The 23,922-nt window shown below is 41.8% G+C and overlaps 1 protein-coding gene across 1 annotated transcript; it reads left to right on the forward strand.

Annotated features, from left to right (window-relative positions):
* Positions 1-98: 98 nt before the first annotated feature.
* ENO2 (enolase 2) lies at positions 99-23,028 on the forward strand. Its single transcript, XM_007420419.4, has 12 exons — positions 99-232; positions 6,342-6,443; positions 9,089-9,184; positions 9,437-9,495; positions 10,452-10,521; positions 12,561-12,694; positions 13,108-13,330; positions 15,334-15,531; positions 15,641-15,842; positions 15,963-16,071; positions 17,340-17,398; positions 21,924-23,028. Exons 2-12 carry the CDS (start codon positions 6,359-6,361, stop codon positions 21,991-21,993), a joined length of 1,305 nt encoding a protein of 434 aa, XP_007420481.1. The 5' UTR covers positions 99-232; positions 6,342-6,358; the 3' UTR covers positions 21,994-23,028.
* The last annotated feature ends 894 nt before the right edge of the window (positions 23,029-23,922 follow it).

The following is a 23,922-nucleotide window of genomic DNA, read 5'->3' on the forward strand; positions in this document are numbered from 1 at the left end:
CCAGTCGCTCCATCCTCTACGTGCTGTTTGCAAAGCTCCCTAGAAATCCTGACTCATCGTCGGCTCTAGGTCACATGCTGCCATCCTGGCCCTATCAGGGGCGGCTCCATCCCACCACTGCTGCTGTTGCTGCTCATCCAGCTACTGGCTCAGAGGACACAGAAGCTCCCCTTCAAGTCCTGCATCTCTGAGCTCATCATCTAACTCCTCTTAGCAGCACTGCACTAGGAGGGTAAGTGCCGTCCCCTTGTCTCCACCCCCCCCACCCCCCGCAACTAGACCCTGGTTCTCAGCAATTACTTCCTTAAAATTGCTCCCTTAAGAGGCATTGAAAATAATGTCTTTGCCATTCTGGATTATTTTTTCATGTTATCTTCCTAACACATGACCTTCTGAGCTTTCTGTATCACCTTTAGCTGCTACAAATTCCTCTCTCTGGATCGTGTGTTTGTGATAGCTGATCAGGACACTGGAGTTGAGAGTTGGGGAGAAAAAAAGTGATGCAAATCCTTCCTTAACAGAGATGTGCAGGGAGTCTGGCAAGTCTTTGTCACCCTAGGGATCAAGCTGAGTTTTCCCATTACCACCATGTATAGGCAAGTATATGGTGCCATTGCAGACTGTACCACAACTATTATTGACAGAGTGTTATATCATACATTGGACTTCTGTGTTCCACTCTGGGATCCTGGAAGGAAAGTGATGGCAGCCTGATAATCTCTTACTGCACCATCTTAAGATAATGATGTGCTTTCCAGGGCAATGCTTTGGTGGCATCTGGGAGAAATGAAGGAGATGTAGGTGGGCTGCATGTTACCAGTGGCAGTGCCTTATCTGGAAAGACTGGAGCTGCAGTCCATGCAGACATAACCAACCTTCAAACAGCTTTCCATAGAAGCTTTTATCATCTTGATCCCTGTGGCTGTCTGGGGCTCCTCAGTTGTGTCTCCTTCTCCCCCTCCCCAGCCATTCCTTATCCCTGCTTATCTGAGCCTGACCTCCTTTCAGAACCAAGCTGCTCCTGCTGCCTCTGATTCTTCTCACTGCTGGTTTGGAAAGTATTTGTGTGGGAGAATGGGAAAGAGAGAGCAGGGATGGAAGGAACTGTAGAATGAGGATCAGTTGTGACGAGAGCAGGAAGACAGCTTGGATAAACCCAGTTTTTCTGGACCCAACCACCTTTGAAGGATGGGGTCAAAGCAGAAGATACACCAAACCACTCAAACGTTCTAACCTCACTCAGTACTGGAATGATTCAAATCTGCCAACAGGGTTGATGAATGGAGAATTCTAGATTGCTTGTAGTTTGGACTCTGCTAAAGAAATGCTGACACTGTTGGAATCCTCAGTATGGATGCCGATCAATATATGACAGAATGCAGAGGAGAAATAAATAGTCTCCTGATGCTTGAATAGAGAAGTTTCTGAGCTCCTAGTTGAATCTTGCCATCCCAGAGTGACAGTCTGGGATACCAGGTCAGAAGGTGATACAGCAAAGGGTAGGAGAGGAATATACTTGTAGGGGCTCCAGAAAATCCTAGCCTTAATGACTGAAACTCAAAGACACTGGAGGCTTTTCCTGCACAGTGACTGCTATTTTTATGGATTAAAATGAATGGGAGGCAAGAAAGCTTAATTCTGCCACAGCTTATATTGTATGCCTGGTCTTCTCATTTGCCTGTTCTGGGTCAGCCTTCATCCCCAGTGTCATTTCTCTCTCTCCTAGACCTATTGTGGCGTTCATTCCACTCTGTAGCCTGGCCTCTGCATCACTGTGGTGCAGGTAGAGAGATGTCCATAAATTTCTTCCTGATGACACCAAAAGGCAACATGGCTTCACCATTCTTATTCATTCTTCCTTTCAGATCACAGTCATTGCTAGAAAATTACAGTTTAGCACCAAGCAAGAAGGGGATGGTTGAGCAAGGAGGGAAGGAGACTTGGAAGGAGACTTCACTGGGAAGGAAGAGCTGAATTTTGCATTCCTTTTTGTACCTGCTTGCTTTCAAGGCTTTTGATAAGAATGGGTAGACTCCCTGCAAGACAGTAATACTGACGAAAGCAACTGGCTGTTTCTTTCCCTGAACACTTCATTTCTACCCTTGACATCTTATGTTCAGAATATCAGAGATGGTCAGAAGGCACATGACACAATCTTGTAGTGGCGTAAGAGCAGGCCTAGCTCTCTGTGATACCTGGATTGGAGACTTGAGAATTATGTGGGAGGTGTTCTGTGGTCCTTACAAAAAAATGCGTGCCTTTTTTAGGCATGAGCGCTCCTGTTTACTAGTACCTCTGGTCAAACACCTGCCTTGCATCTATAGCACATCAATTATTCAGATAAAATGCAACTAGCATGAGTGGTAAAGAAGACCTGTTTGGTCCCTTTTAAATTAGAAATAAGACATCCAGCAAGGACAAATTAATGTTTCCTTTATAGGAGGGCACTGATCCTGAGGAATTGCTTAGCTCTTCTAGTAATTTATTTGTACACATTTATTTACAATAACTATATTTGGCTCCTCCAAGGAGCTGAGAGAATAGTGGAACCTGTACAGATCTGCTCAAAAATAAAAATAGTTGAATTCAGTATGTCTTACTTCCAAACAAGTGTAATTAAAATTGCAGCCTGAAATGGCTAAAGAAAGAAACTCTGCTCTATAGCAAATAAATACTCACACTGAAAATAAGTTGTTAAATTTTTCACCTCCCCAGTAAAACTGCACATATTGGGACAGGAGGAATTGAGTCTTTATCAGAGGCAAGGCTATGAATATCTTGTCTATTCTATGGATGCAGAAGAAAAGGAGGAAATGCACACAGATCCCAGAGATAGCATTCATTAAGAAAGCAACTTTTTTCCCTAGTCTTTATTGTTCTAATTCTTAGCAGTTCAAAGCATGTACATCTTGTTCTGATCGCTCTCAGAATTCAGGAAAAACATTGCAGAGCTAAGGAGATGCCTGGCTCCTTGCTTCTTGAGAAGAAGCCATTGAGAACCAAATGTCTCAAATCGTAAACATGCTGAATAATGTACAATTATTCTTGGTATAGAATTTGGGATGCCTGGGAATATTTCAGTCCAAAGTACATACAATCCTGGTAAAGAGCATGCTCTGTTAAATGATGGTACAGATACACAACCACTCTGGGTACTATACAATAATGGCATTACCTGGAAAGGCAGCTGTTACCTCCACATCATTGCAATGAAGAAGTGTACATAGTATAAACTCAATCTGATGCCATTAAACTCAAGAATTATAAAACACAACAAAGGAGAGTATTATTTTTTCTTGTAAGGACGCTTCTACATATGACTTTGAAACTGCCTAGATGAGGGCCAAACTTACATTCTCGTGCCACCATCTGGTGCTAGGTAGCTGACCCAATTTACTTTCAGCTCACCTATGGCCCAGAAGAAACCAAAAATCTTGTGGTTCTCTGCAAGACACTCCAGATGTCTGCAGTTCTTGAAGATGGGTAGTTTCTCATTGATAAATACCCCCATCTTGTTCTCCCTCTCCAGCGTTTTTTAATGGGAACAATAGTTTTACACCATACAAATAGCATACAATATGGTTAGTAATATAATGGAGCAAAACTGTGGAAGATGAACAGTAGCAAGGTGAGACCCATCTGGGCCATACAACATCATTCATAGGAAAATCCTGATCAAATTCTACTTACCAAACCACTACTTTTCATATGGCATAGCTCCTCTTCCTTTTAATAGGATTTGTACAGGTGACTATCCTGAGTGGATTCCGGTGTGAAGGGCAAATCTGAATTTTCCATCTCTAATCCTCTCTGATATGTATCATTTTGGCTTAGTGCCATCTCTGATATTTTGGTCATGCCTCATACAGCATAATGCACCTTCATTTGTGAACTGCATGCATTTCTATGCTGCTAGAGTCCAGATATTTCACTGTTACTTCTTTGTTTATAAAAGTTGCACAGCACCGAGAGAGGAATTTTGACAAAGAATTTGCAGCTACTTCACCAAATTACAATTTCTACAATTCTTTGGAGAAATCACAGTGGCTAAATTTCTATTCCTTAGCTACTGGGGAACATGAACTGCAGGATACTATTGTGTTCAAATCCTACATTGAGGCTTCCCACAAGCATATAGCTGGCTACTGCGGGAACAGAGAACTTGGCACAACCATATTAGCTTTTAAATTAGTTTAAAATTTGCCTGGGTCCTATTATAGATGTGCCCTCAGTTTTAACACACTTCTCTTGCTTTGATAGGGAAGGGAAACATTTTGGAGGGCAAATTTTCCCAGTATGGAGAATTTATTGTGCTTTTTCAAGTTTTGGTTAGAAGTAGAAAGTGTCTTATCGATATCAGCCTCTGCCATGAGGCCTTAAGAACCTATCAATATGTGATCTGAGCAATTCATGACTAAATTTCCAGCTTTTTCTAAATCTTTTTCTAAAAGCAGTTGTAGGGTTGGAGGAGGTGGGGAATAGGAACGAGTTCACAGCAGGAGGAAGGAAATTATTTTTAAAGCCTTCTGAATCCTGAATTCAAATAAATCTACCCTCCCTGTCTTCAGTTGCCTATTGTTCTCTTTTCTGGGATGATATAAAAGTAGAAGAAAGGACATTCTACTAACAGAATAATATTTGGAAATATTAGCTGCAGTCAGTGATGAAGTAGAAATCAGCCATTTGTGGTAGACAACCAGCTGTCTGGTAAATCTTTGCATCTTTCCAGTCCTAAAAAAAAATGGTCTTTCCCACCATTGACTCAAAACACTATTCACCAGTACAGAAGAATATCAGCATGACATTTGCTCTACCCATTGCCAATCCCTATTCTGCCTTTGCATCTGTAACACATTACTGCCAGTCACCTGATTGCCCTCCAAGATGACAAAGCCTAACAGAATTCATGTAGTTTGAGGCTACCTTTGGATATGTCACAATAAGGTAAGAAATCCTACTTTAGCACCACGATCACTAACGACAACTTAAATTTGCCTCACTTATGAGCTAGGGGCAAGATGAAGACAATGTTATTGGGTCTAGCAGAAAAATAGATGTTGACAACACCTTTGTGCCATGGTGAGATGCAGAGGGAAATGCCCTCTGAAGAAAGCACAGTAGGGAGTTGAGGAAAGAGCAGGAATAGCTTAACCCTTTCCTTCCTGCCTTCCTGCCTTCCTTCTTCTTTCCCTGATGCCAAGATGGGACCTCCACCATTTCCATATCCAGACCAAAGGTCTCAAGGTTGGCAGTTCCATCTTGTTCTGCTGCAGATGGCAGAAGTCTAATTTAAGAAGCACAAGGCAGGCTGAATGACATTCCGCTGCTCCCCGTCTCTTGACGTTGGCGGCATGAAGTAGTTCCTTCCCCATATCTACCAGTAGGGCTCTGCCCCGTGACAGAGGATATAGCACCTTGCTCTATGCAAGGGATTCAGATCCATGTGGAGAGTGCAGGCCTCTGTCTTACTGTCATGGGACTGCAGCCCACAAAACAGGTGGGCACATATTATGGAGACAAGATGTTGGAAGGCAGGGCAGAAAAGAATGGGCACCTTAACTCTAGTGCCTCTTTGCACTGCTCCTTTTCTCCAAGGGGACAGACCGCCCCCACAAAAAAGCTTAAGTACCCCTAAGCACATATAAAATGTCTTTCCCTTGTGAAGAAATTGCTCTAGCCAAAGAGAATGCTACAAATCTGTGTGGCATACTTGGTTGTCTTAAGTGGGAGGACCCCCTCCCAAGTGCTGAACTGCTGGGAAAGAGACAGAGTCCTTAATTTGTGCCATTGCTCACAAAGGTGCAACTTCAGTGTGTCTGTTCAATGCCAGGAGCAAAACCCTGAAACATCTGAACAGACAGCCGTAAGGAGGTACAGACGGCATTTCTCTCCCAGGGAGTCCTTAAATGAAAGAATGAGAGAAAACACTTCTGGATGAGAGGGTCTTGTTACCAGAGAAGCAAATGACCTGCTGTAGCTTTTCCAAAATGAGATGGTAGGGAGTGAGTGTGTTCTACTTGGGCTGGCTGACTCATCTGCACAGCAGCTGCAAGATTGTGAGATACGCCTTCAGGCTAAATGCACCTTACAAAATTGCACCAGCTACTTTTAAGAGCCAGGGCTGTATGTCGTATTTGTATTCACAATGTAAGACTTTTATGGCATAACCAACTACCTCTGTTTCTCCTTCACACTTTTTACACTCCTTATACACTTAAATTCCATTCCTAGCTGAGGAGTCTTTTGATGGGAATAGAAATGTAAAAGATCAGAGGGTGAAGGTTTCAAAGCTAACTGTCTTCCATTCTCTTCTTGGACTCTCTGTCTTTATTCTCCCCCAGAAAATCCCGTTTCCACAATGTCTATTGAGGAGATTCGTGCTCGTGAGATCCTGGACTCTCGTGGGAATCCAACCGTTGAGGTGGATTTGCATACCTCAAAAGGTACAAATTGATAAGGGAGAAGTGGCTTGCATCTTCTTCTGCAGCCCATGCACTGAGCTAATGGATTTGTTCTACTGAAAGGGAGTGAGCTGGAAAGGCCAGGTGTCACCAACCCTAGATGACTGAAGCACTGAGCAGTACCTCCCTTTTCCTCCTGCCTCTAGCAAATGCCACACAGAGAATCTGGGCAATGCAGTTTTAGCTGTGCTCTCTTATTATTCCCACTGCTACAGCAGAGAGAGCAAGGAAAGGAAGATTCCTGCAATAGTGGGAATGTTTGAAGCAAAAAGTGATAAAACAAGAATGCTTACATTTACATACATTCTTAGATCTCTGGAATTGATCTGAAATTCATGGCTTTCATGCTTGGATGTTAGAAGTCAAGCTATTTCTTCTTTGGCCTGATGCTAATTTTGATGCTCAGGCCAGCCCATGTACCCATCAGATTGGCCAAGAGACACCAAGCCTACTCGAGCTTTCCTTCAAGCCCATAGGAATCTGGCAGAGGACTCTTAGTAATAGCAATCAAAAGACAAAAAGATGGAAGTGATGAAAAAACATAGAAAAGTAGGAGGATATTATTTATACTTCCAGTCAAATTTCATGAGCTTCCACTCAAATTTCATGAGCATGATACAGTAATAGTGTAAAAGCCTTACACTATTAGCAACTTAGATGAAATTTTCTGCCTCTACCTGTGCCATCAAGCCCTTCACATAACACTCCACCACTCATCTGGATGAAGAGAAGCAGAGATTACTTAGAGCAAAGGTAGGCAATGTGGTGCCTAGAGGCCTTAAGGAGCAATTTCACCAATTTGCCTTGTGATAAATTAGTGTTTTGTGATTGGCCATAGTCACTTAGGCAGCCATTTTGGGAACAGACAAGCCCTCCACAGCAGCCATTTTGTGACAGTGCCCATAACATGCCCATAAATTCCAAATGTGCCTACAGCCTAAAAAGATTGCCAGTCCCTGAGCCAGAGATAAAGATAAGAAACAGAAAGTAAAATGTCTGAAATAGGCATATGTAGTCACATAAAAAGGATAGTTATCTATAGAAGAGGTTAGAAAAGAAAGTAGAAAAGAAAGCCTGAAGGAAACCAGGACTAAGCTGATCCTCAGAACACCCTAGCATTCTGCAACTTCACAGCTGGAGGAGGGAGGAAGAGCCACAGAGGTGGACGATGCAGATTGGCAGGAGTTCTTATCAGCAGAGGACCATCCTAATCCCAAATCCCATTGAACTCCAGTGTCTTGAATTATAAAATAGAAATGTTACAATTTCAGCTGATTTGCAACCAAGTGAGAAGAAAATCATCTTGGTGATTTACAGAAAGCAAAATTATATGAACTCTAGAGCACCACCTGGAAGTGTACCAAAGCCCTCTATAAATGGGACCTCAGATTAAAAGAAATTAAAAGAAAGGAAGGGAAAGGAAGACAAGAATAGTAGTGAGAAAAACCAAACATAGTCTAGGTTTTGAAAAGAAGGAGAAATGGAATAACAGAATGAGAAAAAGGGAAGAAAGGAAGCAGAATATGATAGAAACAGTGCAGTGCTGTGCATGTTCATTTTTCCAACACCCCCCGCCCCCAACTATGATAAATAAGAATATAAAGAAAAGGAAGCAGAATAAGAAAATGCTCTTCAAACAAGTGATATGAAAGCTCTGCGTAAGAACCAAAATGAATGAAGTAGAAGATTGGGAGCTATAAAAACTAAATAAATAAGAAAAAGTAAGTAGAGGCCAAGCTGGTAAGTAGGAATGAATGAATGATTTTAAAGGAAAGAAAAAATGACCAAAGGCTTGAGTATATTTCTAAAGCCTATTTGCTGGTTGGTTAAGTTTATAAGATTCCTTTTCCAAAGACTCCAAAAGCCTGAGACAAACAGGGAGGAAGGCCTGTTTTCCAATTGCATCTTCTCAAAAGTATCTCTAAGGCATCTACTGGCCAGAGTCACAAAGAAAATGGTCCTTAGGTACTTATAAGGCTGCTAAAAGTGGCATAATTGATTCCTGGAAATAATAATTATTTTTTGATCTTGAGCCTTTATATGAGATCGGTACAGACTACTGCAGAAGCAATACATTTAACATCTTTTTTAAAATACAGACATTTTTACATTCATACTTTGCAAATGTTAGCCGGGACAGAGTTTAGGCAGGAACATTTGTTTAATGGGCCTAAAATGTTACATTGTGAAAGATATTCTCAAACCATTTTTAAAAGAAGACAGGTAGTTTGATACATGTTGAGTTATGTAGTTTAACAAATCATGACAATTACATTAATTACATGACAATTACATTAATGTAATGTAATTACATTTGCAACGTAGTTGTAGCCAATGACTACATGCTCACCATATGCCCAATTCTTTTTCAGTCAACGGCCATAACATTGGAAAATTGAAGCATGGCTATTTCTTACAGAGGAACTGGGTCAGTTATACTGACTGAATGATTTTCACTATGTACTTAAGAAATAAAGATACCCTTCAAGTTTTTTTTTTTTTTTTAAGAGGGCAGCTGTGTAACCAAAAGAGATAGTTCACTGCTTCGCTGGTTCAAACTATTATTATTAAACTACTGTTAAACTATTATGTCCATGAAAGTTTCCCATGTTCTGACTTCTTCTCAGGAATGTTCAGGGCAGCTGTACCAAGCGGCGCCTCCACTGGCATCTATGAAGCGTTGGAACTGCGGGACAATGATAAGTCCCGATTCCTTGGGAAAGGTAGGGGCATCCCAGCTTTTACTTACCAAACAATATGGAACAATTCTAGAGAGCGCTGGCTGTTTATGTGTACTGTGTGTCTGTGTGTACACATGGACTGCCACCTGCTTTTGGACTAGCAACAACAGCAGATGTTGTGGTGTAAAATTTCTGCAAGCTGAAGTGACTCAGAAAAGCTGATAGACTCACACGTGTCTCTGTGTTTATTTTTTCCTGTCTCTGTGTGACTCGGTGTCTTCTCCCTTTCTGTAGGGGTTCTGCAGGCAGTGGATCACATCAACAGCACTATTGCCCCTGCTCTTGTGAGCTCTGTAAGTTCCCCTTTATTCTTAATGTTGTCATATTCTGCTTGTATGCTCTCTCTTTTTCTTTTTCCTGGCACTTCCATACGAGGATTTTGGACTAGTTTGAAAGCAGCTCTGAATCTCTGGGCTCCCATGATATTGACAGCTCTGAAAACTGAATCGGATTCATTTTTGGCTTGGTGACGGGATAATTGAAATGTTGCAAAAGTAGGTGTGATGGTGGTGGTAGCTTGGCTTGGCTTGGCTTGGCTTGGTTGATTTTTGAGGAACAGACACTTCATTTCTCCATTAGAGGGAACTATTGCTTCATTTCTCCTCCTGAGCTTTGGGTCCTGTAAGGGAAACAGCTTGGCATTTTACCCTCAATAACTCAGGTAAAGTGAGTAGGATAAAATTACGAAGCACCAAGCAACTACTGTTTTCTTTCTTTCTTTCTTTCTTTCTTTCTTTCTTTCTTTCTTTCTTTCTTTCTTTCTTTCTTTCTTTCTTTCTTTCTTCCCTCCCTCCCTCCCTCCCTCCCTTCCTTCCTTCCTTCCTCTTCTCTCTTCTGTGAAGCAGGGGTAAAGAGTTTTATACTGCTTCTGAACCTGTAACATTTCAGGGCTGGGCGGTAGTTTTTGCTCATCATTCTTGGCATTGCAAGCTGAGAGAAGTGAAGACAACATGGATTGCATTCAAACTATTTCTGTAGATGTGGAGCATGAAAATGGTGGCAGTTGGAACTGCTTCCTCCCAGTCTTCCTCTCCCCTTTTTTTATTTACTGGCTGCTCAGGCATACCATGTTGTTAGGTGTATGAAAGACATAGGCATTACCAAAAAACAGAAGATCTTTTCCAGTGAAGTTCAATCATATAGTGAATGCTATGCTACAGGAATGAAATTTCAGTGAAACTGAAGGTAGTATACAAGGCAGTTTTATTCAGATTTCTTCAGTTTAAGAGATTAACCTTTTTTTCTTCAGGGCCTTTCGGTTGTAGAACAAGAGAAGATAGACAACCTCATGCTGGAACTGGATGGCACAGAGAATAAATGTAAACCCACCTTCTTTATTGATTAAAAAAATTGGGGAAAAGATCATGGAGGGAGGGAAAAGAGCAGCACAATCTGGTAAGACTAAGGCTGAACAGCTGACAATAGGGCAAGATGGGGGAACTGGAGTTTGAAATCTCAGCACTATTCCTTTTGATCCATATCCAAGAGCCAAGGTGAAGCAAAATCATGATTAATTGAAAGTAGGAGGTTTTTAGCAACACAGCCCACAAAAACCACTCCTTTCACATTATATTTTTCTGCTCCAGCAAGACGGCAAACTGAGACTAATAAATTGACAAAGATCCAAAAAGTAAAGCAGGAGAAGGAACTGAGACCAGCAAATAAACCCAGATTCCGAATGCAAGAGAAGGGATAGGGCTGAAGCGAGGCAGCACAACCCCCCCTCCTTAAATTCCTATATTTTCAGTTCTGCAAGAAATCTATTTATCGTTATGATAAACAGAGCCCAAGATCACAAATATAAGGTGGGAACAGGATGAAAAAGCAACACTTATTTGAAGCTTACTTGTCTAATCCCTCTATACTTTGTCCCAAAAGACACCATTACATCAAACATGCCATCATATTCTATCATTATCTATACTTCCTACATTAATCTATTCTTCCTTCTTAAGGCTGTCTACAGTTGGAGGCAAAACATTTATTTTTGTTTCTTTCTTATTTTATGTCCTTAAATACAAACATATACTGTATGCTATTTTGGGTTTGCTCTGGCGCCATCCATTTTCCCTTTTGACTCTACACATTTTTATCTGGCAACAGCAGTTTCTGTGTGCAGCTCTCACCGTGCCATGCGATGCTGAAAGTGATCTTGGTCCAAAAATAGATTCTTTCCCATGTTGGAGAATTAATGGGAAGAAGAATTCCTATTCAATTGAATGAGGCCGAATTCTAAATAGAGATACATAGAATTATTCTGCATTTCTTTTGATCTCTCACCCACGCATGAATCCCCTCAGTCCCTCTCACTGCAGTATAGCTGCTGAGGGAGCAAGGGAAATTTCTGGGAATTTCAAGAAAAAGAAAGGAGGAAAGGAGGAAAATCGAAAGAAATGAGTGAAGGAAAAGATGAGGAGAATGGGAAAAAAGGTAAGATTGAAAAGAAAAAGGAGGAAGGAATATGTATAATAATGAGTAAAAAGGGGGTGGACCCCTCCCACTTTACACACACGTTGGAATTAATGCAGTCTGTCTGTTGATTCTTTCCATTCTTCCTTAGCACACCCACTGTCTTGCTAGTCTTCTCCCTGCAAAGAGCACTGCAAACAGTTTATATCTGCATGATATAAAGCAACTGGGCAAACCCATATAAAGCTGCTTTGCTAAACTGATCTCTCTCTTTCTGGACACATGCTTCGAGGCTGGACTCCTTCTTATGGATTGTTTGTCTAGCAGTGCTTGGAGTGGAAATCAAATGTATTTTGGCAGGACCAGAAGCACAGACCTATCAGAATTGGCTTTGGAGATTCTTCATCAGTGTTTCTCAACCTTGGTTACTTGAAGATGTGTGGACTTCAACTATGCTGGCTGGGGAATTCTGGGAGTTGAAGTCCACACATCTTCAAGTGACCAAGGTTGAGAAACGTTATTCTACAGACTGGACCCAAAACAATACAGATACATGTATGAGTGTATATCCTGAGTAATTCAGGAGAATAAATAAGCCTACTCACAGGGGATGGGTCTTAGCAGCATCAGCCAGCAGAAGAGAGACCAACAGAATAAATTTCAGGTGATCTGTACATGAGGGGAAAATCCAGGGCACCAAGGGTGATCCCTAGTTGAAGAGCTCCAAACAAATGAACTGCTGCTGTTGCAGAGTATTCTTGAGTAGGAGGCCCAATGGAGAATGTTATGACAAAATTAAAAGCTATTATCAAAGCCATGCAGGGAGTCCCAGGCCAGATTAGTGGCAGATGCTATGGGGCAGCCAGATGTTGGTAAATCTTTGGGTCAGAGGTCTTTTGTTTTAATCTTTGATTATGCTATGTTCTAAGCAATTTTGAAATATTCACAGCTAAATTTGGAGCTAATGCCATCCTGGGTGTTTCCCTGGCTGTCTGCAAAGCTGCTGCTGCAGAGAAGGATGTCCCCCTGTACCGACATATTGCTGACCTGGCTGGAAATTCAGATCTCATTCTGCCAGTTCCTGTAAGAATCTGATGGTTTTCTTGATTTCACAAACATAAAACTGAGGTGTGGAGCAGAGAGTCAGGTGACAACAAACCGAACAAGGGTACAAAAGACCTGGATTTTCCCTTAATACAAGACACAACTTTATATTCCTTTGCATGCATGCTAGTTTTATTTCCATATTAAAAATATGAACTTTCAAAGCTGCTTATCTATAGCAGCTATCAACAAAAAGGAACTTGGTATTTTAGTTCTATGTAAAAACAAAGGACTTCTAACAAAATGTTCTCAGCATCTTTGTTCAATCACAGTTTCTAGGATATTTAGGGTTGGGAGAAGCCATTATAATTAAAACAGTTTCAAACCATCATTTACAGCCATTTTGTATGTGCTCTAATCCGCTTGTTGTTCTTGTTACTAAATTCTTCCAGGCTTTTAACGTGATCAATGGAGGTTCCCATGCTGGAAACAAATTGGCTATGCAAGAGTTTATGATTTTGCCTGTTGGAGCTGAAAGCTTCCGGGATGCCATGCGCATTGGTGCTGAAGTCTATCATAATCTCAAGAGTGTGATCAAAGACAAGTATGGTAAAGATGCCACCAATGTAGGAGATGAAGGGGGCTTTGCCCCAAATATCCTGGAGAACAGTGAAGGTGAGAAAAAAGTACAGTACTGAGAGATACAACACTTCTTCTGGTGGCTAGCAAAAGAACCTCATAACCCAAGAGGAAGAAATATTCTTCTACAGACCAGCTCATAAAGTAGATCCCATTGAGTTCATTAGGGGTTTACTTCTAGGAAAGTGCACTAAAAATTGTATTCCCAGCCTCTTACATACTCAGAAGTAGATCCTTTTTCTCCTACTCATTGGAATTTTTTTTCTTGATATGATAATTTTCCTTCCTTCCTTCCTTCCTTCCTTCCTTCCTTCCTTCCTTCCTTCCTTCCTTCCTTCCTTCCTTCCTTCCTTCCTTCCTTCCTTCCTTCCTTCCTTCCCAGCATAGCTTTATCTCATCTCCAATCCACTTCATGTTTATAAACAGAATGCCCTTAGGAGTACCAAAGTTCTGAGAAAAGGGAGTGCCTGAATGCAGGTTTTTAAGGCCAGAACCAGCAGCCTGAAGCAGATTAACAGCCAGAGAAAATTGACATAGTGCAATAGAATTGATACTGTATGATTCAACCTGCTGAGTCCTGACAATACCCTGACAGCTTCTTCAAGGACAGCCCTGTGTAAATGTATAACTGGCACTTAACCTGCAGAGGACTGGAACATAAGGATCTAGATCAGGTTATTTGAACACAGCATACCTGGTGGTGCTGGGAAAAATCTGTGTCCATATGTGTGTATTTTTATTTAAAGTATAGGAGAAAATACTTCATAAAATAATGAAAAAATACTTCAAAGAGAGAACTAATTTAAACCAAAAACATAACAACTAAACAAAGAGAAAGAGAGAGAGAGAGAGAGAGAGAGAGAGAGAGAGAGAGAGAATATCTACTGAGGGAAAGTACTGATTTAGGGATGGAATTCCATATAAAAGGCTGTGTTCTTTCCTGACCTTGAGATTACATGATCCATACTAGATCCCCAATAGCTAGTTTTCCTTCAGCATGAAATTGGCCAATTTTTTTAAAAAATGCATAGTTTGGCTCTGAAACTTAACTTTCAACATTTTCTTCAAACTCCCCTTAGCTTGGGAAGCCAAACTTCAAGTTACACAGAAATACACATAATAAAGGCTCAGTGGCTACTTCTTGGGAAAGCAACTTTGGGGGAGGAAATTCATACCAGAGAAACCACAGGAACTCTATGTTTAACCACCTTTCATCTGTTGTTTTATCATTGGAATCTACCTCCTGAAACATTCTTTCTTTAGTGAAGTTCCAAATGGGTAAGGTAAAGCTGCATCTGGAACTCCAGGGGGAAGGGTAGTATAGAGAACACAGGAGATGACCTTGACAGGAATATGCAAGAACCATTGCATAAACAAAGAGGGCTGGAACATTCTTTAAGTTCTAAGAAGCAAGATAGTATTCAGAAGTGACTCGGGCAGGCTCCTCCTTGATTCACTAGGGTATAAAAAGGAGGGAGGCAAAGCAGAATCAGGCTTGCAAGATTCTGTTATTGTAGCCAATCTCAATAAAGTGTAGTTCTAGTCTTCCTGTAGAGTTGATTTTCTGGTCTGGTACACCTGGTGGGGCTGACAGATGGCTAGGAGTAAAAAGGAAGTGTCCCATCCTTCACTTTCTTAACTACTCTGTTTCCTCTCTGAAGATGCTATGGGTTGTCTGGGTTTTCTTACATCAATCATGTGTAACACATTAAACATCTGTGTATTAGATTTACATCTGTTTTTCGTTTAAGAGCTCAAGATAGCATACCTAGCACTCCCTCCCCCAGATTTTCCCCCACTACAACAATTGTGTGACTGGTAGGTTGGGTTAAAAGAGGGCAACTGTTCCATAGTCACTCGATGAACTTCTCTGGCTGAGGGTGGCCTTGAACCTGGGTCTCTCTGGTGCCAGTCCACTAATTTGTGGGGTGGGAATTGCCCTTAATTGCTCTTTGAAAATCTCACTTAGAAGGGGTGTTCTAAATTCTTGAAAGACATATTCCCTTCCTAAGCAACCTGCCTCCATTTCTACCTCTCAGCTTTAGAACTACTCAAGGAAGCCATTGAGAAAGCTGGTTATACTGATAAGATTGTGATTGGCATGGATGTGGCTGCATCAGAGTTCTACAAAGATGGGAAGTATGACTTGGACTTCAAATCCCCTGATGATCCCAGCCGTTACATCTCTGCTGATGAATTGGGTGACCTCTATCAGAGCTTTGTACGGGACTATCCAGGTGAGTGACTATGGTTAAAGCCTTGCTACTGGAGCTAAAAACACTGAGACTTTCTCTATTTGCAATCTAGGGCGTATTGTAATTTTCTCATTTCCTTTTTTTTTTGCAGTGGTGTCCATTGAGGATCCTTTTGATCAGGATGACTGGGAAGCCTGGTCAAAGTTCACAGCTAATGTAGGGATTCAGATAGTGGGAGATGACTTGACAGTGACCAACCCCAAACGCATTGAGCGTGCGGTTGAGGAGAAGGCCTGCAACTGTCTCCTGCTTAAGGTCAACCAGATTGGATCAGTCACTGAAGCCATTCAAGCGTGAGTTCTCTTAAGCCACTCCACTCTCTGACAGCCCACGGGCTATCAAATACCTATTCACAGTTCCAAAGATTATCTGTCAGGAGGCAAATCCACTAAGTTTATTGTATTCACCCACAGCTGTAAACTGGCCCAAGAGAATGGCTGGGGAGTGATGGTGAGTCACCGATCAGGAGAGACTGAAGACACTTTCATTGCTGACCTGGTGGTAGGACTCTGTACTGGACAGGTAAGTTCTGGCTAGATGGAAATCATGTTGTTCTCCTCTTGGCAAGGGCTATGTAGAACATTGCCACTATGGAGACAGAATCTTCATAGACTGAATTGACTTGGTGTCTGATACAAAAGAACATTGTGGGAGAAAAATATACAAAAGTATTGTAAAAGTGTAGATATTTCAATAGATACACAAATTCTCAGTCACTCTAATAACCAGGAAGACAGTATGTGTAAGCAACTGCGAATGGTGGGGACTTAAATGCACTCCCAGCAGAACTGGGACCAAAATCAGGTGGAATATGGAACATATTCCTGTGAGCTGATTTTTATTCTTTCTTCCAATGTTTTCCATATCTACAGCCCTGTGTGATAGGTTGGGCTGAGAAATAGTGACCAGCCTAAAGTCACACAGTGAGATTTCATGGCTGAGGATAGGCTTGAACCTGGTACTCCTTAGTCCTAATCTAGCATCTTAAGCACTGTTTCTTTTTGTTCAGAAGAAAAGAATGATGATGTGGGTAAGGTAAAAGACTGGGAGAGAACAAGCAGTTCCATCAGGAGGGCTATACTCTTGGTCCTGAAACCTGGGGAGACATCCAGAAAAAGTGATAGATGATAAAAAGGGTAGAAACATGGCAGCAAATGGACTTGAGGTCAGCTCCTGGCATAGGAATAGCAGAATTGATGCCAGTAACCACAATATCCTACTTTAAAAGAATGCAGAAATGTGTCAGCTAGGCACACTGTGCAGTGAAGATCCAGTTGCACCCACCATCTCCATTTCTTCTGACATGCCTCTAGGCCAGTGTTTCTCAACCTTGGCAAGTTTAAGATGCGTGGACTTCAACTTCCAGAATTCTGGGAGTTGAAGTCTACCCATCTTAAACTTGCCAAGGTTGAGAAACACTGTTCTAGGCCATCTAACTTCGGGGGGGGGGCAGGGGGGAAGTAATCCATTTGCTTCCTGCTGCCCTAACAAGCTTAGGGCAGGAAGTTGGGAGGAGAGGAGAATAAACAGGCAAAGTGGTGGTAAGAAAAGAATGGGCCTTTTCTTCTCCCTCTCCCCACTTTTTTTAAACAAACCTTTTGCAGCAATTGGGCAGCTAACAAAAAAAAGTTTGTTTTAGATTTATTCCTCATCTCATAGACCTTTGATATCATGACAGAGCTCAGATAAGTACAGAAAACACGTACTCTTAGTGGGTTGCCTTTGCCCGTATTTGACATGTTTGTGTGAATCTCTATAAAATATTATGAAATTGACATTGACCTTTGCAGATAAAGACTGGAGCTCCATGTAGATCTGAGCGACTGGCCAAATATAATCAGCTAATGAGGTAAGAAATGTGAGGGAAGTGAAGTGTGTGCTCCTGTGTGTGTGAGAAAGAGAGTGAGTGAGTTTGGGGGAGGTAAGAACATCAACGTGCATCATTTTCCAGCAGGAGTCTGTCCCACTGGATTGGGCTAATATAACACAGAGGAACTTTTGTTTCTAGAGATTCATTGGATCCCATTGCCACTGTACAGCAATGCACAGCACAAACTTTTCTACATACACATGCTCTAGTGATTGACAACATCCTCAAAACAGCTTGGCATCCTCAATGTTACCTTTGTCTACATAACACCGGCCTTGCCTTGGCCCCAGGCCATCCCTAAAGCAGACTTGTCCTGCTGTTTCTTCATTGCTACAAACAGCCCCCAAATATAGAGAGCAGCCAAAGGAATAATGACTAGAGATCCTTATGTTGCAGGTCTTTCAGATGTCTCAACAAAGACTGAGTTCTTCTAAGGATCCCTCTGAAGGAGGGCTCTATGATGCAAACTGCAGGGAAGTTTAGAATCTCTTTCAGTTGCTATTCTAGGCCATATTCTTAGGGGAGTCCAGAGGGAGGCCTTCTAGTGGTACCCAACCAAACATTCTGCACTTCTGTTTTTCTCTCCTTACTGCATTTTTCATGGAAAACAAAAAGATGGAAAATTTGGGAGAGTGACAAAAGAAAGATGATGTGGAAACCCTACCATATGTGAAATTCCACAAATGAGTTAGGTCAATGAAAGGAAGCAAAAATCAGTGGCTGTATCTGCACTTGGCTCTCAAGTTTATCCATAAAACGATTTTGCTTTTCATACTGCTGAACGTGAATCCTTGAGCGTTTAGAAGTTTAATTTCCTCTGTACATCCAAGCAAAATTGTCAGCAATTACATGAGGCTGAACACACGTTCACCATCTGAAACGCTATATAATAGGTGCGTATACAGTGGAGTGCAAATGTTTGCCTGTGCATGTATGGCTTTGTGCACACTGGCTTCCATGTGAGTAAGAATTCTGTAGACATGTGGACGCCAATCCAGCTTTGCTACTACAGATGGTCATGTTGAATATGCAAGTGTCTGCAGCAGCCAACGTAACTGGACTGACATGGGCGGTGGTGGGGTGGTATGATTTGGAGTGCTCGTATGTTCCAAATAACAAATGGCTGAAAAGGGGTATGCCATATGAGAAGAATTTTATTAAGTGATATCAGTCATCAGTTGCAAATATATGTTTCCATGTAGACAGCTTTAGTAAGCCATATAGCAGTATTATAAGGTAGGCATATACAGTGGGATGAAAAGTATTCAACTTCTTTCAGATGTCTTGAATTTTTGCATATCTTTGAACGTTATCAGAGCTTCTTGTACGTCCAGCTGATATATAAAGGGAGGGCATGAAGAAGTAACACCAAAATGTGGTGCTTTTTTCATTTACTTCATGAAGTCATCCGACGTGCAATGTGCCAGTGTGAAAAATAATCACTCCCTGGTTCAATCAATTCAACTAAAGTGATCTGGTTGTATGAGTACTTTATTAAAGGGCTGATTTGGGCTAGTCCTGCCCTATATAAATCTCACCAATTTTGGCTCCCATAATCATGGTAAAATGCTCACCATACAGTTTCTAGAGGCACCTCATGCCCTGCTAAAAAGAAATTCCTGAAGGCTTCTGTAAAAAAACCCCAAAAACTTCTGCCTATCAGTCTAGAAAAGGTTATAAAATCATTTCTAAAGCTTTGGGGCTCCACCAACTCACAGGCAGAAAAATAGAGCTGATCTGCATGACTAGGTTCCTCTAGTTCAAGTAAGTTTCCTGAAGGCAGGAATGCACGATGTTTTCCTCTACCCACTACCTGCCCATCAGGAACGCTACCTGTCTCCTGCTACGTGTCAGGCAGTGCTTTTCAACCTGTCCCAGCTCAAGCAATGCTGTCCGGTTTGCCTTTTGCGTTAATGCCATTGTAGGCAAGCATCTCAAGTCCAATGAGCTATTCGGTGTGGGGGCAGGAACCCTGCCTTCCCTCCAATCATTGGTCACTACTTTTCCCAGCCAGTTTCTCATAGGCTGCCGGGCTGCTTGCCCCCTTCTGAAGTGCCCTCAGCCAAGGAACTTCTGTTTTTCTTCATTTAACCAATGGACAGCAGAAGTAGCGAATCACTGATTTCTTTCTTTTGATTTTTTCCCTTCATAAGCCTGGGAAAGGTGAGGAAAAAACAACAACATTACCAGTGGTGACTTTGGCTGTGGTATGATTGGTATGTGCAATTCCCATTGCTCATGCTTGAATGTACAGGGAGCCTTGATCCTGTTCTCCAAACTATACAAGAAAGAAAAAGAAAAAGAAAAAGAAAAAGAAAAAGAAAAAGAAAAAGAAAGAAAGAAAGAAAGAAAGAAAGAAAGAAAGAAAGAAAGAAAGAAAGAAAGAAAGAAAGAAAGAAAGAAAGAAAGAAAGGTGGGAGGGAGGGAAGGAAGGAGGGAGGGAGGGAAGCCAAGGTACTTGGCCTCATCCCTGGCTCGTAGTTGTACTATATCTCTGACTGCAAAACTTTGGCAGCCTTTCAACATTGTTCCTGGGCCTACCTCTCCTCCTTGCTTCTACTCCATGCAGCCATCTGACTACAGCATGTTGAATCCCATCAATTAATTATGAGTTTAGGCAGAAAGGAGCCAATGACGGAAAGAGAACAAGCTGGGCTGCTAGACTGGTGTAATGCTGGAATTGGTTTTTTTGCACTTTTTAAACAACCACCACCACCACAAATGGCAGTGTTTCCTTTTTGGGTGTGTGAATGTACCAGATAGGAAGATATGAGTAAGAGTGGGAGTCCACAGACAGAGGCTTGTACAAAAGATTTATCAGCGGAAATCACAAGTCCTCGAAGACCAACCCATGGAACGGGAAGCGATTAATGCTTTCTTTTCTGGCACAGGTAGTGGGGATAAAGAAGCAGGAGAATCAAGCAACAGGAGGTCATGGTAAGCATAGTCTGGACAGAACACCATGGCTAAAGTAGAAGAGGTTACAATCAAGAAATGCATTTCTTAAGCCAGCTTCATTTAAGCCAGTTTATGCACAGGAGTCCAGAGGTTTAAGGCCACTATGCAGAAAAACTGATAGTTGTGAAATAGAGAAGATTTGGAACAATAATTAATATTCACATGAGTGATTTTTCTGTCAAAAATCAGACTGAGAGCATAGCACAAAATCATCCAGGAGTGCCAAATAACACCAGGACAATAGCCTCTCTAACTATAGCCAAAACCAGTGTTCTTGATTTCATAATCAGAAGAGCCCAGAATAACATGAGCTTCATGGGAGAGTAGAATTGTCAGCAGACTCCACGGATGGGTCAAAACAGGCAAGATGGCACTTACAGCATTGTGACTGAAACCCCACTCTTTTGTACATGCATACAAAAGGGATGGGGCTTGAATTACGATGCCACAACTGCTATCTTGCCAATTTTGACCTCCCAGTGGATGCCTCAGAGCAAGGTGACAGTCATTGCTTGCTAAGAATATTGATGCTTGTGGAGGAATGTTCTGTGGACAGGTGAATTTAAAGGGGAACTTTTTAAAGTTACAAAGCTATCAGTATATCTGGTGGCAACTAAATATTCCAATACAAGCTGGCAACCTTGTATGAAGCACAGAGGTAGTGGTGTCATGGTTTGGAGATTTTGTTACTTCAGAACCTGAATGATTTGCCATCACTGAAGAAAGCATGGATTCTGCTTTGTGTCAGAGAAGAGTATCAGACAATCTATCAACCAAAGCTGAAGTAAAGTAGATGTTTGGTATCACTGAAAGTGATAGTAGAAAACTTGGCATCACTGTAGGACAGTGATACTAACCATAGAAACAAGTCTACAAAAGAGTGTATGAAGAAGAACAGAGTCAGTGTTTTGGAATAGCCAAATCAAAGTCCATAGCTAAATCCCATTGAAATATTGTGGCAGGATGCCTAAAATGAGCAGTTCATCCTACAAAAACCTCTAATGTTACTGACCTGCAGCAATTCACCATGGAGGAATGAGCCAATATACAGTACAGCAATATGAAAGACTGATCACCACTTACAGGAATTTTTTTCCCCCGGCACATCCTATGTAGGCCTATTTTATGAAATCAATGGAACAGTTACCAGACTTGGTTACTATTTGTTTCCCCAGATTCTCTTGATATATCAGACCCTCATTTTCTGATAACATTCAGTGACAACAACATGCAAAAATTCAAAAAATATAAACAGCAACATGTTTTTTTCCACATAACTGTATTCTCCTCACAGTTCAGTTACATTGCAGAACTGAGGGATGCCAAAGGCCATTAAGTGCTTTAAATGCAAAGACAAGACTTGAATGGAGACTGTTCCAGTTCATAGCCTGTTCTTTGATGGTACGCCATCATTCAGTGGATCCTACACAGTGAGGTTCTGACCTTAAATTTCAAGGGAAATTAACTTTTTTTGGATTGTATCCAATATGTGGCCTATACCCATAATGTGAGCTCCATTAACTATCTCTACGTCTGCATTCCACAGGATTGAGGAAGAACTTGGTGATGAAGCTCGCTTTGCTGGGCACAACTTCCGTAATCCAAGTGTCCTATAAATGCATCCTGGCATACTCTGAGCATGCCTGCTATTTCAGTGCACAGACTCTGAGTGCCCATTAGACCACATCTTCCATCGCCCTTGTTCCACCCTCTCCTGCTCCTGGTCTTCTCAGACCCACTCACTGGAATTACCCAAGATATGCAAAGACTGACGCTTCCCTTTGCCTGTCATGATGCAGTGCTGCAAGTCAGATTTGTGTGTGTTGCGCAGTGTCTGCTGTTTAGACCTGCTTGAGTCATCGTTATACCCAAGTACAAAATGGTGTCAGCATGTTTGCCTGGGTGTTTGGCCAGTATGTGCACATTTGAAGATTGTCTCTAAGTTGGAGTACAGGTTGTATTTGCTTATTGATACAAGACTGTGTTTTTGTGTTGTTGTCCCTTGCAATATCAGCATCTATGTTTTGCTCCCTGTGAGTTGTGTTTAAACCTGTGTGCTGCCAATTGTCAGTAACTGGTTGCTCTGTATGTGTGTGTGAGAGAGAGGGAGAGAGAGAACAAGAGTGAATGTATGTTCTTACCAGCCTCAAAATATAATTTAATGTTAAGCATTGTGTGTGTGTGTGTGTGTGTGTCTAGGTAGGTAGGTAGGTAGGTGGTATGGAAAAGAGATACAGAATCTGCATCTGGGGTTAGGCTCCATTTGATCCAAAAGTTGAGTTGCTTTATATTTTTCTGAACGTGAAAGGCAAGATGTGCTGCTATGATACACTGGATTACTGTGCCATGCTTTGTGGGGTGTTGTGGGTCAGTGCATTGTGGGCTTGTTCTTGCAACCAGCACTTTGCTCAGATCTCTCTCCCTCTCATTGCTGCCTGGATGTTTGGTCACATTCTACTCTCTGCCTCCTCATCCGTTTCCTTCTTGCTCTGCTATCATTTCTGCTTTAAGCACCAGAAGTTTCACCTTCAGCTGCCTCCTCACCCAATAACAAATAACAGAAGAAAAAAGAAAAGAGAAGAAAAACCAACATCCAGAAAAACAACCAACAAGCAAAACCTCAACTCAATTAAATTCTCTTTCAATCCTGAGTGTCCTGCCTCTGCTTGAATATCTGATATTTATTGTGGGAACTGAAAATGCTCTGAAAATGGAAGGGATGTGAGGTTGACGATTTCCAGGAATCTCAAGACACAAAGACTCAAGTTGGAGCTTGTTGGCAATACAGGTGGAGCTAGTGGGACCAGCAGAGGAAGGCTGGTCATGAGGAGAACCTGCCTGTACCTGTGCTTCAAAGGTGGAGCCTGCTAATCCCAGTATATGCAGGACAAATAAGTGAAAGACCTTACCAAGCCAAAGAGAAAATATTCTCTTCCCTCAGTTCTGCCTCCCTGTCCTACGATTGTTAGTTTTCCCTGCAAATCCTGAAAAGAAGGCCCACAAGATGTGGTGCTGGCTATCAGCTTGGCTGGCTTCAAAAAAAGAGTTGGACCAATTCATGGGAGATATGGGGGTCAGTGGCTATTAGCCTCGATGGCAATGTGACTACCTCTGAAGGCCATCTGCTGGGAGACTAGTGGGCTTCCTTGTGCACGTGGCTGACCACCATGATAACAGACTGATGGATTAGATGGGCCAGAGGTCTGATCCAGCAGGGTACTGCTTATGTTGTTATGTAAGGCTAAATTCCTGTGATAGTAACTTAGATCACAAGCCTTTGAGACCTTGAGGGATAAACGCAGCCTAAGGAAGTTGAGAGGGTTGGAATTATTAAAAAGAAAAAGTCCATTTCTGAGCGTGCTGGGGCCATTGACCTGTATAACTCAATACCACTTAAAGCCCAGAGCTGGAATCAAGTGCAAGACATTTAGGAGCAGATCACAGCTTGAATTTGCTTTAAACATTTCTATGAGTGTAATTCAATATTCCCCTTCAGAATTAGAAGTGATGGCTATTTTGACTGTAGCCAAGACAAAGTCCAGCTC

This window comes from Python bivittatus, unplaced genomic scaffold, assembly GCF_059951505.1.
Source record: "Python bivittatus isolate LINGU-HERP-01145 unplaced genomic scaffold, Pbiv_v1 ctg000270_np1212, whole genome shotgun sequence".
Classification (NCBI taxonomy): domain Eukaryota; kingdom Metazoa; phylum Chordata; class Lepidosauria; order Squamata; family Pythonidae; genus Python; species Python bivittatus.